The sequence below is a fragment of the Lissotriton vulgaris genome, chromosome 5 (assembly GCF_964263255.1).
Source record: "Lissotriton vulgaris chromosome 5, aLisVul1.2, whole genome shotgun sequence".
Lineage (NCBI taxonomy): Eukaryota > Metazoa > Chordata > Amphibia > Caudata > Salamandridae > Lissotriton > Lissotriton vulgaris.
In genome coordinates, this window is record NC_141693.1 from 1,539,303,683 (window position 1) to 1,539,317,206 (window position 13,524).

The 13,524-nt window shown below is 41.2% G+C and overlaps 1 protein-coding gene across 1 annotated transcript; it reads left to right on the plus strand.

Moving 5' to 3' along the window:
• The first annotated feature begins 4,113 nt into the window (after positions 1-4,113).
• Positions 4,114-12,924, plus strand: LOC147712968 (vomeronasal type-2 receptor 26-like). Its single transcript, XM_086919752.1, has 3 exons — positions 4,114-4,188; positions 6,157-6,280; positions 12,008-12,924. Exons 1-3 carry the CDS (start codon positions 4,114-4,116, stop codon positions 12,922-12,924), a joined length of 1,116 nt encoding a protein of 371 aa, XP_086775878.1.
• The last annotated feature ends 600 nt before the right edge of the window (positions 12,925-13,524 follow it).

Consider the following 13,524-nt stretch of genomic DNA (forward strand, 5'->3'; position numbering starts at 1 on the left):
GTAGAGCTGTCGGGTAGTGACGGTGACATGAACTCAAGCCCAAAACGGGATCCTCAGGGATGTATCAATGATAGCATTGAACATTTTACCATGATATAATATGTGAGGTCATGAGCAGTGCATGTCGAGATGCAAGTTATAGTTACTCAGTAAACTATAGCTGATGAATGATTTTTTAAAAATCCCTAGGTTTTATATTATTACAAGGCCTAACTTGAACATTAATATAACATTTCTCTTTTCAGTATATTTCCGTTTTTTGTTACTATAAAGTAAGATCTTATTACCTTACATAACCATAATGTGATTTTAACCTTTGATTTTTCAGTGATTTTCTGTGTGTTATTTGATCATAATTACTCAGCTCCCTCTCTGATCATAGCTTTTGACAGAATGCAGTAGGGAATTGAATGTAACTCCTTGATGCAAGCATGGAGGGAAAGCCATTACATCAGGAAAGAGATGACATCCATCATCCCCTTTGGTTTTGCTTTGTTCCCCCTAAGTTGGCAGGGTATGCCCAGAGGTGGGTCCCTTGGTCACTTTGAAACTGGATTCAAGCTAGCCCGGCTGATGATGGCTGATTAGCCAGAAAACGGTCCCAGGATGCTTTGTCCGATCCAGGGAAGACATGGATTCAAGATAGCCTGGCTGATGAGGATTATGAATCCGAAACCGGTCCCAGGATGCTTGTTTCCGGTCCAGGGAAGACATAACTTGGCAGTTCAGCTGAACTTTTCCCATGAGGCACAGGGTCAGACTGATTTGCATATGGCCATGTCTGAACTGGGGTGGCGGAGTGAGCTAAAAAATGATGATGGATTAAACCCAGATCAATTGACTGGGGGTGAGTGCTTGCATTGTTCAACACTCCGTCCACTCCGTCTATCATCCCCTTTGGCTTTGCTTAGACAGAAAAAAATGGGCCTACTGTAATCTTGATACCATGAATCTCAGATACAATTTTGCACCTCTCTTTTGTGCACTTAGAATCTCCTCTGAACTGTGTCCGTGAATTGAACTTTGGACTAAATATAACTATGGAGTCTTACATGAATCAACATCATTTATGTCCTAGTTTTCCCCTAGGGACTCGTGTAATTTGAAAAAACCCTGACTCTTGTATGTACTTCTTACATGAGATTTAGATAATTCCAATGTTTATTTCAGGTTGTAAATTATAGTCGTCTTAGTACACTGAGATTTGATGCACTGTTTAATCATTGGTCATTTGTTTTGAAAAGTTATCCGTGAATGTCCCCCCTCCTCCCCCATCTGCTGCATACACCTCGTGCAAATCGTGTCATCTGACACGTTTCGCTGCGCGTCAGATCTATGCACCCGCGTTGCCTGGCAACCGATGTGCTCGCGTCTCCCAGCCTCTGACGCCCGAACATCTTGCCAGTGATTTGACGCGTCCAATCAATGCTACTGTGTCGCTATGCAACCAACGTGCATAACGTCTTCGAGCTCCCAGCAACCCACGATCGAGCTCAAGTTTGACAGTTCTGACGGCGCTCGGACTTTGCAGTGAACGCCTCCGTCCCTATTGCCCACAGCTCGTAAAATTCGGGGTAAGCCAGCTCTCTGTTTGTTCTCCGAGCGCACAACGAGTGTTCTTGTTCGTGCACTCTTCTCCCGCTCAGGCACTAAGTAATCAGTGGTGTAAATGCTTACTGAACCCCGGTTTGCATAGTCATTAACCTGTAATTTAAAACGAGCGTTTGGTTTTATTTTATTTAAAACAAGCGTTTGGCTTCTCCTGGGCACGCACTGTACTTTGCTTTGAGCGCCTTCGCTTACTTACAATCTGACACTAATATCTCGTTGTTATTTTGACTAATGCATGGACAACCTACAGGGCGCGTGGTTTCTTATCTCCCAGTACTGAGCACCCTTCTTAGTTATCGATGCATTGATGCCCACTACGAATCCAGTACCGCCCTTTATCACACGTGTATCAATGATCTTGTGTCACATATTAATTTGCTAGTTCAATAGGGACCTTGCATGATCTGTTCATCATCAGAGAACTGATTAGCCACTCGCATCAGTCCTAATTGTGCATTACTTGTTCATTATCAGGGTACTGGTGAGATACTCATACCAGCTCCACTTGTTCCCTTTAGATTGACCTTCCGGCTTCCCTCCAGGGTGTGATAATTCCTCCTGCTATACCAGACCCCCATGTGAGTATTCCCTACTCACATTAGTCATTTGTGACGGCCAATACCCACACCTCTCTGAAACCTCTTTCCCTTTCCTTCCAGGTTCACCCTCTTCCCTCCCTTGTCTTGATAAAGACCCGCCGCGACCACCAATTGGGGCCCAATAGGGTTGAAACGTCGAAGCTCAATATTGGTCAAGAAACCTCCAGGAACTTGCACAGTAACCATCTGTTTCCTTGGAGCATCAACTCAGAACTCTGACCTTCAAACTAAGAAACCCCTCCCCCCTTTTTTCCCCCTGTATAAATTTGTATATACGTGTCACTAAATTTATTGCACTAGTCACTTTTGCTCACCAACAGTCACTCATCACATGTTTTAGCATTAATTGAAACTAAAACAGAATGAAGCAATTCCTGTGTATTGTAATTGTGTTTTTTACAATATAAAAATTTTGAATTTCACTTGTTTTCAGAGAGGTTTAATTTATTGTGTAATGAGCTGAGATAGCCTTCCTTCAAAGCAATTTTTTCTGCCACCCAACAGAACCACCTTTGTTTTTAAATAGACAGAAAACAAAGTCATCCTATATCAAGAAGCTGACACAAAGCAAATTCTATACCCGCACTGGAAGCAACAGTTCCAGCCATGAAACGACTTAAGCTGTCAGTATGTGAGACCTGTAAGGAAGTTTACAAATATAAGTATATTAACAATTGCACATGGCTTTTTCAGATTTTGCATTATTTACATCAATGAAAACATGGGAAAAAAAAGAAAGTTGTAGCAGGGATTCCGTTCTCTTACAGAACTGCGCATAGAGATCAGGAACCTCAGTGAATTAGGGTGACCCAAAACTCACCTCAGTATCCAAAATCCCCTTACCTAGCTAGCTACAGTGTCTCATTGGTCATAACAAACTCCCAATGACTTAGACAAACCAGAACATAAACTTAGGTTACCTCAGGTATCGTGGAACACATGAACACTCTTTCGCTCTATAATCATTTCAAACCAGAACGTGGAGTAAAAGAGGAAACGTGCAATTTTGAAATATTTATTATTCAATGCAAGGTTCTCAAACGCAATATCTTATATAATACAAGAAGACATATTATAAAAATCAGAGTTGTCAGCATAGTCACTAATCCATAATAAGCAAACGGTGATCGCATATTATAATGCAAAAATCATTAGAAATTTGTATCACCTATTTCTCGCACTCCCTATTGAGCATACTATATTATATCTAAAAAGGTCTCATTTGGGTTTTAGCAGGGCGGGCCCATACCTCTAAATGTCAGGAGGAGAGGATCACATCATCTGCTATCAGCTCTCTGCATGCGAAGCACCATCAAGTGTGTTTTTGCATTCTCAGTAACTCTATCTTAAACCCGCTTAGAGCCCAATGTTGGCAGCAACTGTATTTGTGTTATGTCTAGTGGTGCGACGATCAGATCTCCCAGCAACCTTGTGTTAAGTTATTCCTAGAGGGTTCAGCACTCACTGTTCAGACAGTGTACCAAGCACGACTGATATCATTGTAATAACATATTATTCTCAAATAAATCACATCTTTCGTCTATGTTGAAAGCTACAATAACAATTATGTGTCGTGTGCAAACTGAAGCCAAAGGAAAATATGTCATTTAAGCACTTAATAAACTCATGCTAACTTAACACAGTATATAGAAAAGCAGCATCTATATGACAAAGTGGGATAGTGTTGAGAAATAGAGTTAGAAGAGCTCATGCATAAACAAATGAACTTGGCCTAGATGCAATCAACAGTTAGGCCAAAACCATAGTAAAAGCACCTTTTGCACCAGTATACAGTATTTATATTGAACTATTCTGTTTCAAGGTGCTAAAGTTGATAACGTTTCAATCCCTCAGAAAATAGTGGGATCATAATCGAGACAAGGGGGTGTGTTCCCTGAGAAGGATGCCTGCTTATCAAGCAGAAATTATGATGGGTAAAGCCATGATGGTCCAAGTGTGGTCAGTAATCATCAGTGTGGTAACGGAGGGTCTAGGTAAAGTTAGGAAAAGGAAGGTTGTACCTGTGATATACCGGGTGTCTGATGCCAGACAACAAATAAAATTGTACGGCTGGTGGTAATGGTGACCGAGGACTACCTGGATCTGTACGACAAATGGTCAGGGTGTCCAAGGTCTGTCTGGATATGTACGCAATGGTATTTACCAGGGATGAGAAAGCCAAATGGAGCTGCCTCCATCGGAACGATAAGGACCAGCGGTGTAGCCAGTGGGCGATTCCATGAATCGCGGGCTCGTTACACTCCTCGACCGCCTGAAGGGTCACCTTCCAGTACATAAACAATCATTCCCCTGCAACCCAGACACCCTTGCACTATGGTTCAAGGGTGTCCGCGTTTTTGCTAGGCAGCTAATTTACTGCCAGTGCAGGTGAAAACACAGGGCAGCACTGTATTCTTGTAAATATGGTGCAGCCCTGTGATTTGAAGTGGCAGATAAGGTGGCTAATGCCACGCTCCCCCACGTCTCTCATAAATATGCCCCATAGATTCTGTAGGTTGCACAAAAAAAGTGCATATAGAGGTGTTTATATTAGGATATTCGTGTGCAAAGTGAAAATAGAAGAAACAACAGAGTGCAGGAGAGCAGTTATATTTCTTGAAAGGACACTGGCTAATATGCCTAAAGGGTAAGGACCAGTGTAGTATTTTTATTATATTTTCTTATATTAGGTTTTTAGTGCATAGTGAACATGAAATCCAAATTCACCATCCCAGATGGGCTGAGCAAGTCAATCCAGACCACAACATTGAGAAAGTTGACGTTTCGACCAGACTGTTGCATAGAGGGTAAAACAAGACCTTAGCACGCTGGTCTTTACAGGATAATATGAACAGTGTAAGGCAGCCCATGGTTTGGCACAATATTAAGATCCCAAACACAATACTGTTCGGACCCTTAAGGAGTCAATGGTCTTTAATTACTTTGCAAGAAAAATTGAAGATTCACCAACGTGTGCGTTAGTCAACAAATAATGCAATCCAACTCGTAAGGCTCAATGATGATGCAGGACCCAACTGTGAGGTGTGAAGATGATGCAGAGTCTGCATCATAAAGGGTTTTGATGTCGAAGCCTTCTCTGACTATACATCTCTGAACCAAACCATCACCTGCATCCACTGGATCAACAATGACTCATCACATCATCTGCTGACCTCGCATCAAGTCCCCAACTTCAACATTTTCTCCATCCAAGATACTTTTCATCTGGAACTTTGTGAGCCTTGTAGCCGACCTGCCCTCCATCATGGTCGTCCTGAACTTTGGGTTTGCTCAGGTCCAGAGTTACCTCAAGTAACTAACCGGTTAGCACTATTGACTTCTGAGCACCACTTTTCGATGTATTCTTTAAAAATTCATGACTCCTGTTCTACTTATTGGATTTTTGTAGTTTTGGTCTTATTTTGCTTTCTATAAGTAGTCTTTATTCTTCTAAAGCTGTGTAGAGTTTTTTGTGGTTTTTTTGTGTTACTGTATGTGCGTCTGTTTTGCACAAATACGTTACACATTGCCTCTTTAGATAAGCCTGTCTGCTGTGTGCTGAGCTACCACAGGGTGAGCACAGTTTATATTTTAGTATGTATCTAGGATACCCTGACCAGGATTGTGATCCCTACTTTTGCTGGGTGCATACCTCTGCCAACTAGAGATCCAATTTCTAACAGTATAGTTTTATGTTTACAAATAATTACAATTAATGATGGCAGAATTCACGTTGTTCCATTTATCAAACAGACAATTTGAGTTTGTCTGTATTGTGTGCATGGTGATGGTGAATCAATGCTTGTGAAGGCAGTTTGAAGCTTTGATCACTAATATATTCTTCTTTCCCACTTTGCAATATAGCACTATTGTCTTCCTAAGGGAAATAATGTGTGACAACTGTGCACGCTCTAGAACTTATTGCTATCTATGAATTATGTTTTAGGTTCCACAGTCAGTCTGTAGTGTAAGCTGTACTCCTGGTTTTCGAAAGGCTGCCCTTAAAGGACGACCAACCTGTTGCTTTGGTTGTGTTACATGTGCTGATGGTGAGATCACAAATGAAACTGGTGAGAAATGATGTTACTTGAGTATATACAGTTTCGGACAGACTGTTAAGATTCCTAACTCTTTCATTAACTTTGCGTGCTTCCTTTTTTTAAATGAACTTTTTAAATTAATACATAGATGCTGGTTACATATATTATTTGGACTAATTCAAATGTGTGTCACAGAAAAACATGTGATGAGTGAGGTCCAATCAAACATGAATGTAACACTGAATAATTAGCAATCAATTGTCATTCCATTAGATAGTAAACTTCTCAATACACCTGACCCTACATTGGCAAGGCAAGACAAGGGCGATTCAAAAAGAAAAGGGCAAGATTCCTTCAGTTTTATGTATTAATTTTTAAAATCCTCTATAATCCTCTGAAATAACATTACATGTATGGCATATTCAGGTTCCATACCATTGATGCAGAATATTACCTTTTACAAAGAGGTTGATGTAGTTCTTCACTGTTAAGAACTGGATCACCAATTGTCGACTGATCCACACTGTACTCCATGTTCACCTTCTTTGGACCACAGAACACAATACTTTAATTTTTGAATCTCCTGTGACCCCGGCGGCGATTTGAATACAGACCTCTCTGATGTCACAATCTGGTCTCATTTTTGTCATACAGGACCATTCTCATCCGGCCTGTAGTGGATAGCACAACACGGTTAATTCCTTGACCTATGCTTACTAAACCTGGGTCTACAAGAGAGATCAATTTCCAAGACTCAACCATTCCCCAGGTTATCCATCATTCCTGATGAGACCCTAGTACCCACTAAGAGAGCCAAAACACTGTCGGCAAAACACAGGAGACAGACCGTAACCATTAACATGGAACACATTGTTTAGCTACCCATTCAGGTTCATAATTTGTAAAAATACTGGCTGTCTCCCCAATGAAACTAATTTTACCAATTATGCTCATTTAATTGGTCACTTTCCTCTTTCTTAGTTTGTTTATTCTCTTGAGGGGCATCTTAAAATCTTCTCTACACGTCACCTCATTACAATTGCAATCACACATTTCAGTTGGTCATCTTTAAACTTTGATTTATCTGAATTGAAATTGGACAATGAAATAATGCAATACTAGTTGTTGGTTTTTCACTTGCATTTGAGAAAATATTAAGGGGTCCATTAGGGTGGTGGGCAGACTTCAGTCCGACTGTCTCCCTAGCGGTGCTGGGATGGGCTGCCAATTAGGATGTGACTGCCACCCTGGCGGTCGCATCCTGCATATACAACACCACCATATTATAGGCCTTTTCCGCCCGGTAGGCTATCGTTATGAATGCCTACCGCCAGAAAAGCGGCGGACAGTCTTTCTGTCGGCCGAAGTACCCCCGCCATGCTAATTTGGTGGGGGTAAAAGGCCGTCCGGCGGGGTGTTTTGGTGGGCGGATCGCCACCACTGGTCGGGCGGTCGGGCGGTGGAGATTCGCCGGCCATGCTAATGAGCCCCTAAGTCTTTACAGATTAAATGTCTGTTTTATCAGACATTTGCCTACATTGATTCAGTGCACAGAAGTCTGTGGGCCCAACTCACAAAGGCAATCTGGGACAAAAGTCTAACTTTCTGACTTTTCGTATTTACAGAGGTCATTTACGAGTCATATCTTTAAGTCCGCAGTCGGGCCTAAATCTCCAGTGTACAGCCCGTACTCTCGGGCCGTACACTCTGGCCTGGGCCAGATGAAGTGTAATTAATGGCCTGGAATGCAATGTTTACAAAAATGAACATTATGAACATGTGATAAATGGTAGAGGAGTTCATGAAAATCAGTTTGGGTAGGGAAAAGGGTGTGGTTGGACGCTACATGATATCCAAGAGAAGTTTGCTCTTTTGGACCACAGTAAATGCGGTCCACAATTTGCGATCCCCTCAGTGTTTACCGTAATGTCAACACTGCGCTCCAGTGTTAACACTACAGTCAACACAAAGGGCAGCACAAATTGTGGACTGCATGTACCATGATGCACAGGAGCAAACCTTTCTGGGATATGACGTAGTGTCCAGCCTCACCCTTTTATCTGCCCAAACTGTTTGCATGACCTCCTCTACCATTATTCACGCATTTCTAATGTTCCTTTGTGTACAAATTGTATTCTGGCTCACTCATTACACTTCATCTGGCCCAAACCAGAGAGTTCGGCCCAAGCCGGAGAGTACAGCCTGAGTGCAGAGAGTACAGCTCGTAAATGACCTCTGTGAATATCAAAATTGGTAAAGTTCAACTATTGTCTCAGTTTGCCATTGTGAATCAGTCCAAGTATATTTAGATTGTATTTATAAATGAGGTCCAAGTGAGCACTTGTTTTCAGTTGCTAATGGTCTTTGGGTGATATCTGTTGAAACATAATAACTGTTAGGATTTCTGTATGTAATGTAAACTAAGGGCTGCTCCAAGTAGCTAATAACCATAAAATTGTTCTCAAAGCTAACCACCTCGCAGAATCCCTGAGGGCATGCTCAGCGGTTCAGAAGGGTGTTTCAGGAAGTTTGAGGGTAGACTGGGGCTGTTTGAGAGTGGACTGTAGTTTCCAAAGGCAGACTGAAGGTTTCTGTGTCCCAGCTGAGAGTCTCAGAGGGTCGGATAGGGATGTTTGAGGGTAGTCAGAGTTGCTGTTGTATATTTGGTGGTGTCAAATAAGAAGATGTTGTGTCTGAATTTGCGTTTAAGACTGGCTGAGGTATCTAGTGACTGGCTTTGGTGCCTGTATACTGACTGATCCTTGTGTTATCTAAGGCATGCTAAGGAATTCTGACAACTGGTTTGTATTGTCAGAAGGAGGGCCAGTGGTGTGTCTTAAAGTATTCCTTTAAGTTTGTTCTTATAAAAACCCAGGCTTTTCAGTTTCACTTTCCAGAGAGCAATCCTTGCTGCCTGGTAAGCTTCACAGCTACCGCTATGACATTTGATTATGACTTGTTTTCCTCAAGTCCTCATGTTTATTTAATAATTATACTTAGTAATTTTCTTTCAGTAGGGGGTTATTTTAGTTCGATCACGATGAGCAACTGTGAAAATTAAATCTCTACTTCAAAGTGAATTTCAAATGTATCCAGTACAGTCACTTGCTTCTCATGTTCACTGAGTACTCTTAACTGGTGCTAAGTCTGAAATCAATCAATCAATCAATCAGGGGGGTGTATAAAACACGCTACTCACCCGTGAGGGTCTGAAGAGGCTGGGGGATGGGGGGGAAGCAGCTCCTTATTAGTCAAAGAGCAAGGTGTTGAGGTCCTTCCTGAACATGTGCAGGGTCCAGGAGCATCTGATGTTCACCGGGAGCTCGTTCCAGGTCATGGCTGCGATGTGGGAGGAGACTCTTCCACCTGCTCTGTTTCTGCGGATACAGGGGACTTCTGCCAGGGCGCGGTCAGCGGAGCCGAGGTTCCTCTTGGGTACATGGAAGGAGACACTCTCGTTGAGGTATTTGGTTCTGATCTTGTAGAGGGAATTGTAGGTGTGGCTGAGGAGTTTGAAGTTGATCCTCTTCTCGACAGGGAGCCAGTGGAGGTCTTATAGGTGTTGGGTCATGTGTTCGTGACGAGGTGTCCCGACGATGGCTCATACAAGCCATACCTCTCCCAAAACATCCGCTGTAGATGGGAGTATCCTGTCAATTTAATCCAAAGATATTTTATCTTCATTCCTCTTAATTTCTTGGACTATAATGCAAATTGATAGGGATACTAAATTCCACTAATTCCACTCTGTAAATTTCACACTTTGGTGTTGCTAAATGACAACATATGCATGAAACTTTTACTTATGATGTAAAAATATGATCTACTTTGATTTGGGTCCAGAATCTGTTGGGATATTTTAAAGAGTCAAAATAAATGCTTATGGCACAAATTTTTTTGACCAACATTTCACAAGTGGCACCTTGAAGCTGGCCTAACATTTTTAATAATTAACACACTGGGTTTGAATCATCTTGTAACCAATCCTTACTTTATAGTGCGAGAGGTGCATAAAGCTCTGATTCTGCAAAAGAATGGTTTGCAAAAATACACAAACTTACCACTTCATTAATATTAATTGGACTGTAATGAGCTTGAAACTGCTTGCGACCTGTGCTGAGTTCTGTGATGGAGGCCTGCATGGTGCAACAGACCTCCATCCAACGCATTCACATGCATGTTTTTGGGATGCAAACAATAAAAAGAACTCAGGCTTGATGTGAAAAGCAATGAAGGACCCCGTATTACTAAATTGGAAGCTGTACCTCATGAAAACGTCTATTTTGCCATTCAAAAAAATAGTGCCCTGGAGGAAGCATTAATCAAGAAATAGTTTGTGACCAAAATTACGGCTGCAAAGCATTGAGGTTTGCAATCGTATTTCTTAGGTGAGAAGATACCACTCTAAAGTTTCTCCTTCTCCTGAATTTCAGTGAATTACAATGTGCATGTCAATAATTCGAAACACGTTTTCTACTCACAGTGTGCCTTTGATACACTGTTGCATGTGGTGCTATGGGCATAAAGCCTGTGATTTTGGGATCTGTTTTAGACATTCAAGTCGTCTGGCACAATGATTTTTAAGGCCATACTTACCTGGAGCACAGGCGTCACAGCCTGTTGCAGTTTGGCTTCTGGCTTTAAGGAGAGATACATATGCTGGTATATTCAATATTTTGTGTCTTAAAATGTACGGCTTTGTCAACACAAAACCATTTAGGACATCTAGAGCTAGGATTATGTAGGTGTACTTACTTTTAGCAGAGACTTCACAACGAGTAGCTATTTTGCTGCTGGACTGAGAGAGGGAGTGCATAACCAGTCATACCTTTATGTTTAGGATTCTGTTTTATGGCATCCTATTGTGCAGCAGTTTACAAGTCCTAAAGCTTTTCTTTTAGGTAGGCAGCACTGATGTTTTTAACAACATTTGGTATGCTTATTACTGCCCTTTACAATGTTTTCAATAGAAAAAAAGCTGCCAGGATCTATGGAAAAATCGATAATCCCATACTCCAATACAAGAGTCTGGCGAGACAGATAAATGAAAATACACATGCAGAGCACATGATAGATGTATATATTTTAATTCATCACTATGACTGTTCCTTGCTGCATGCTTGCATTTGTTTAAACTAATTAGAACTCTGTTTCCTTCAAGAGAACCTGAAATTATCTTGTAGTCTGTTCCTATTTATTGTATATTCATCTTAAATTATTTAGGAGAACTTCGTGAGGTATCTGCAATCCGGCGCAGGGATTTACAGAAACTCCCATTTGTGTATAAGAGCTTGTGCTGTGGCGGTTTTCCAACTGCCGCACTAGTTCCAATAGAGAAATGGCAGTTTGTGACCACACCATGTACGGTCGCATTGTAATATGGCGTTCAGAACCACTGACCTACGGTTGGTCGGATCCCAAACCGAGACGGTGTCAGTTGGAGGAAACTCCGACAGGCATTATAATTAGGGCCTTAATCTCGGGGTCACTACATTTGACCTGACACTCCAAGGCAATTTTCATGCCCAACAGCACTCAGGCTTTTTATGAAATTTTTCCTCATACCACACACCCTGCTCTGCTTGTGTTTGTCGCACCACTAGTGGCATCATTGGTGGTTTCTAGATTTCTGACAAAAAAACAATTAAAAAATTTGAATTTTTGAGGTATCTAGGTTATACAGACAACATAATAAATGAGAAACAGATGCACATTTTTAAACAAATGATTAAACCAAATGTCTTTCTTTATGCATAGATGCTACAGTTTGTATAAAATGTCAAGAAGATCAATGGTCCAACGACAAAAGAAATTCCTGTGTTCCCAGATCTATTGAGTTCTTGTCCTATGAGGAGCCCCTGGGTGCAGCTCTTGCTTCTATTTCAACGGTATTGTCTTTGTTGAACATTTTAATTCTAGGGATCTTTCGCCAATATCAGGACACTGCAATCGTCAAAGCCAACAACCGAGATCTGAGTTACCTTCTTCTTTTTTCTCTAATGTTTTGTTTCCTTTGTTCCTACATGTTTATCGGACGGCCCATGAAATGGACATGCATGTTTCGGAATATGGCATTTGGGCTTCTGTTCTCCTTTAGCGTGTCCTGTATTTTAGCCAAAACAATAACTGTCATTGTTGCATTTAATGTCACCAACCCTACCAGCTGGTGGAGAAACTGGGCTGGCCCAAGGACACCTTTCTACATTGTACTCTGTTGTTTCACTGTTCAACTAATCATATGTACAGTATGGATATTCACAAAGACTCCTTATTCTGGAATTAACACTGCAACATCAAAGAAACTAATCATACAGTGTTTTGATGGATCAGTAGTACTTTTCTACTGCATGTTGGGATACATGGGTCTCCTGGCATCTATAAGCTTCTTAGTGGCTTTCCTCGCCAGGAAATTACCAGACAGCTTCAATGAAGCCAAGTACATTACTTTTAGTCTGCTTGTGTTTGTAAGTGTGTGGATTACTTTTATCCCGGCGTATCTCAGCACAGATGGAAAATACATGGTGGCCGTGGAGGTCTTTGCGATCCTTGCTTCAAATTCAGGCCTTATGGCTTGTATATTTTTCCCTAAGGTTCACATTATTCTCCTAAGGCCCGAAAAGAATACAAAAAGTTATTTACTTAATAAGAAATATATCAAAGATAAAATGAAATGAGTCTATTTTTCTCATCAAGGAGCAAGGGGAGCCATGTACATTTCCATTATTGTTAACCATAATTGGAAAAATTACACACATTGACTTTGTGATGAGATGATCTTACTTTAATAACAGCAGTCTGATTACAGTAATCCATTTTTTTAAATTACATTGTGGTATTTGCAAAGTCAAAACAAATGGTAATGCCTGTTTATTAAACATCTTCCAAGATAAAAGCCTTCACCACAGTGTTACAACTGTTATTCTTCAATGTTGACATTATTAGGCTGGATAGAGCCAGTGAGTACAAACCCTTTGGGGAGAATCAACCCTGCAAGGGTGGATGTATAGAAAAGTAGGTGCTCCTTTCCCGTACAGAGACCTGAAATTGTAATTTCCAGTTCCTGGAAATGCATGATTACACAGTCCAGAAACTTTAAATTGCTGTGCCTGCAGACCCAAACCACAATAAAGCAGGAGGTAGTTGTGAGGAGCAAGTAGCACCAATGTGAGAATTGGAGATCTGGGGCTTTCAGTCACTGACCAGGAGGCTGATAGATTCCTTACTCTAAACTTAGTTTAAAAACAGATTAGTCAGAAAACATGTACAGTAAAATG